The sequence below is a fragment of the Centroberyx affinis genome, unplaced genomic scaffold, assembly GCF_046629955.1.
Source record: "Centroberyx affinis isolate AG114_WGS23_722 - 3 ecotype Tasmania unplaced genomic scaffold, CSIRO-AGI_Caff_v1 ptg002292l_1, whole genome shotgun sequence".
NCBI lineage: Eukaryota > Metazoa > Chordata > Actinopteri > Beryciformes > Berycidae > Centroberyx > Centroberyx affinis.
The window spans coordinates 7501-11423 of NW_027280568.1; the positions used below are offsets into that span (position 1 = coordinate 7501).

The window sequence follows — 3923 nt, forward strand, 5'->3', positions numbered from 1 at the left end:
GAACTGCTGAAGGAACGACATCTGTGACTGCTGACCCCGGGTCAGTTATTAAAGTGACTGACTGTCTGTGATGATGTCACTTATGATGTCACTTATTAAAGTGACTGACTGTCTGTGATGATGTCACTTATGATGTCACTTATTAAAGTGACTGACTGTCTGTGATGATGTCACTTATGATGTCACTTATTAAAGTGACTGACATCTGCTCACATCACACATTTTCTTGGCCTGTAAACCGGTTCAGTGTAAACCGGTTCAGCAGGGTAAACCGGTTCAGCAGGGTAAACCGGTTCAGCAGGGTAAACCGGTTCTGCAGTGTAACCCGGTTCAGCAGGGTAACCCGGTTCAGCTGTGTAAACCGGTTCTGCAGGGTAAACCGGTTCTGCAGGGTAACGCGGTTCAGCAGTGTAACCCGGTTCAGCAGGGTAACCCGGTTCAGCAGGGTAACCCGGTTCCGCAGGGTAACCCGGTTCTGGTGTTTGTCCAACAGGAAGTTCCGTGTGGTTCCTGCTGACAGCTTCCTGCAGAATTTTTCCTCGGACCGATCGCACATGAAGGACTCTGATGGAGCCTGGCGCATGCCCCCCCCCCCCTACCCCCCCATACACACTGCAGGTAATTAGCTAATCGTTAGCATGTTAGCATGTTAACCGTGTGACCTCATCGTTATGTTAATGAGCTGTGATGCGTTTCCTCCTCAGAGAGCCAGATGAATCTGGATCAGTTCATCAGCATGCAGCCTGAGGTCGGCTGGGGCAGCGTGTTCAGCCTGGACCACTTCCTGCTGCACCACACAGGAAGCTCTTCTTCTTCTTCTTCTTCTTCTTCTTCTTCTTCATCGTTACTTTAAACTGTTTTGTTTACTAAACGTCAGACTCCAGCAGAACGTGATGCTTCTGTGTAAAATACTTTTAATAAATGACTGGGAATCTGAATCTGCTGCCTGCTGCTGTATCTGAACCAGTCTGGACCAGTCTGACCCAGTCTGACCCAGTCTGGACCAGTCTGACCCAGTCTGGACCAGTCTGGACCAGTCTGACCCAGTCTGGACCAGTCTGACCCAGTCTGACCCAGTCTGGACCAGTCTGACCCAGTCTGGACCAGTCTGGACCAGTCTGACCCAGTCTGACCCAGTCTGAACCAGTCTGGACCAGTCTGACCCAGTCTGGACCAGTCTGGACCAGTCTGGACCAGTCTAAGTTTATTGTATAGCACCTTTCACAGATACAGAATCACAAAGTGCTTCACAGTATTAGACAGTAGCAGGAACAACAGACAGCACAGAGCCCACATTAACATAACAACAGACAGCACAGAGCCTACATTAACATAACAACAGACAGCACAGAGCCTACATTAACATAACAACAGACAGAACAGAGCCTACATTAACATAACAACAGACAGCACAGAGCCTACATTAACATAACAACAGACAGCACAGAGCCTACATTAACATAACAACAGACAGCACAGAGCCTACATTAACATAACAACAGACAGCACAGAGCCTACATTAACATAACAACAGACAGCACAGAGCCTACATTAACATAACAACTGACAGCACAGAGCCTACATTAACATAACAACAGACAGAACAGAGCCTACATTAACATAACAACAGACAGAACAGAGCCTACATTAACATAACAACAGACAGAACAGAGCCTACATTAACATAACAACAGACAGCACAGAGCCTACATTAACATAACAACAGACAGAACAGAGCCTACATTAACATAACAACAGACAGCACAGAGCCTACATTAACATAACAACAGACAGAACAGAGCCTACATTAACATAACAACAGACAGCACAGAGCCTACATTAACATAACAACAGACAGAACAGAGCCTACATTAACATAACAACAGACAGCACAGAGCCTACATTAACATAACAACAGACAGAACAGAGCCTACATTAACATAACAACAGACAACACAGAGCCTACATTAACATAACAACAGACAGCACAGAGCCTACATTAACATAACAACACACAGCACAGAGCCTACATTAACATAACAACAGACAGAACAGAGCCTACATTAACATAACAACAGACAGCACAGAGCCTACATTAACATAACAACAGACAGCACAGAGCCTACATTAACATAACAACAGACAGCACAGAGCCTACATTAACATAACAACAGACAGAAACAGGAACAGACTCGCATGCAGAATAAAGAACAAAAGTTCCAAACAGACGAGGAAATAAAACCAATAAAAGCAAATAAAGTCAAATAGAACAAATGAGCCAAAAGCCTGTTCTGGACCTCGGGTTTAAACTCGAGGACCTGAGAGCCGGACTGGTGCTGCGAGGGAGGACGAGGTCAGCAGGATACTCTGGAGTCTGAAGGTCAGGACCAGAACTTTAAAATGGATCCGGAATGTTATCGGAAGCCGGTCAGAGGATCTCTTCTTGTTTCTGGCTTAAAGCCGAGCAGCTGCAGTTTGGAGACGCCAAAGACGTTTTATTCAAACGGGTAAAAAGAGCTTTAATCTAAACAGGAAGAAATAAAAGCATGAATCGTCTCCATTTCACCCTCGGACACGACAGATCTTAGTTTAGCAAAGTTCCTCAGATGGAAAAACCCTGACTGACGTGATTATGGAAAGACGGATCGGTCAAAGATCACATAAATTTTGTAGTTTATGTTGAACACAAACTTAACGACCCAGTACACTGCTTAATGTTTTCAGTTTTCAGGAGCAATTCTAAAAGTTTCTGTCTTATCTGCATTTAACTGAAGGAAAGTGTCATCCATCCAGTTCTCTTCATTAAAAATAGACAATTTAACATAAAAAACATCTCCATCTATAATTAAAACTAATTGGCTTAACATAAAGAAGACACCAAGCTCATAGAAAGCTACTTGTTTTATTTAACTCTATTCATATACATTTATTATTTTTATTATTTTTCTGAACTCAGCCACACAATTTCTCTAATTTCTCTAATTTCTCTAATTTGATCCCGGAGCTTTAAGGCTGTTAGACAACATTTAAACATTTACATCAAAGGTGTTTATTATTTCTTTCATTCCTTAACAGTCCCATCCACCACAGACAGACAGACAGATAGATAGATAGACAGATAGACAGACAGACAGATAGACAGATAGACAGATAGATAGATAGATAGATAGATAGATAGATAGATAGCTTGATAGATAGATAGATAGATAGATAGATAGATAGACAGACAGACAGACAGATAGATAGACAGATAGATAGCTTGATAGATAGATAGATAGATAGACAGATAGATAGATAGATAGATAGACAGACAGACAGATAGATAGATAGATAGATAGATAGCTTGATAGATAGATAGATAGATAGATAGACAGATAGATAGATAGATAGATAGATAGACAGACAGACAGATAGATAGATAGATAGATAGATAGCTTGATAGATAGATAGATAGATAGATAGATAGATAGATAGATAGACAGACAGACAGATAGATAGATAGATAGATAGATAGCTTGATAGATAGATAGACAGATAGATAGATAGATAGATAGACAGACAGACAGATAGATAGATAGATAGATAGATAGACAGACAGACAGATAGATAGATAGATAGATAGATAGCTTGATAGATAGATAGATAGCTTGATAGATAGATAGATAGATAGATAGATAGATAGATAGACAGACAGACAGACAGATAGATAGACAGATAGATAGACAGATAGATAGATAGATAGATAGACAGACAGACAGATAGATAGATAGATAGATAGATAGCTTGATAGATAGATAGATAGATAGATAGATAGATAGATAGATAGATAGATAGATAGATAGATGCATTTATTGGTCCTTTCAGAAATTTGTCGTGTGCCGTACAGCAATGTCAGACAAATAAACAGACAACTATGACAACTG

General features: G+C 41.0%; 1 protein-coding gene across 1 annotated transcript in view; it reads left to right on the forward strand.

Moving 5' to 3' along the window:
* ntaq1 (N-terminal glutamine amidase 1) overlaps positions 1 to 1142 on the forward strand; it is a 5745-nt gene extending 4603 nt beyond the window's left edge. Inside the window, exons 5-7 of the mRNA XM_071532950.1 lie at positions 494 to 618; positions 705 to 843; positions 998 to 1142. Coding sequence (XP_071389051.1) covers positions 494 to 618; positions 705 to 843; positions 998 to 1142 — 409 coding nt within the window. The remainder of the gene's footprint in view (positions 1 to 493; positions 619 to 704; positions 844 to 997) is intronic.
* Positions 1143 to 3923: the final 2781 nt, after the last annotated feature.